Source organism: Eimeria mitis, genomic scaffold (assembly GCF_000499745.2).
Source record: "Eimeria mitis Houghton genomic scaffold, Emh_scaff329, whole genome shotgun sequence".
Lineage (NCBI taxonomy): Eukaryota > Apicomplexa > Conoidasida > Eucoccidiorida > Eimeriidae > Eimeria > Eimeria mitis.
In genome coordinates this window covers 6,794-7,326 of record NW_013571629.1, presented here as the reverse complement: position 1 = coordinate 7,326, position 533 = coordinate 6,794, and the positions used below count along the sequence as shown (strand labels likewise).

At 58.5% G+C, this 533-nt stretch overlaps 1 protein-coding gene across 1 annotated transcript in view; it reads left to right on the top strand.

Annotated features, from left to right (window-relative positions):
- EMH_0008140 (uncharacterized protein) overlaps positions 1-533 on the top strand; it is a gene marked incomplete at both ends in the record, with an annotated part of 3,877 nt that overhangs the window by 3,120 nt on the left and 224 nt on the right. The window contains 2 exons of the mRNA XM_013498248.1: positions 141-422; positions 496-530. Of these exons, the coding sequence (XP_013353702.1) occupies positions 141-422; positions 496-530 (317 nt within the window). The remainder of the gene's footprint in view (positions 1-140; positions 423-495; positions 531-533) is intronic.

Here is a 533-nt window from a genome sequence, read left to right as displayed (position 1 = left end):
GCTGCAGCTGCTGCAGCAGCAGCAGACAGGAGCAGTAACAATACTGGAGTGGTATAACAAACCCAGCAGCGGAAGAAAGACGGATTGAAATCTTCGCTTGCGCATGCAGCAGCAAACTTGCTGCATCGATTCTCCCGCAGCAGCAGCCGTGAGTTCATGTGGCTGCAGCAGCAGCAGCAGCAGCAGCAGCAGCAGATGCTGCAGCAGCAACAGCTGCTGCTGCTGCAGCGAGAGGGAACACTTGAAACGGCGACAGCAGCAGACGCAGCAGCAGCAGCAGCAGCAGCAGCAGCAGCAGCAGCAGCAGAGGGGCAGCAGCTGAATCCCCTGAACTTTCTTCCTGACACCGCAAGCAGCAGCAGCAGCAGCAGCAGCAGCAGCAGCAGCAACAGCAGCAGCAGCAGCAGCAGCAGCAAGACAGGGTATGAGTTCAAGCAGCAGCGTGGGGTTGTTGTTGTTGTTGGTGCTGCAGCAGTTGGTGGTTCTTCGCTGCAGGCAGCAGCAGCAGCAGCAGAAGCAGCACGAGCTGGCTT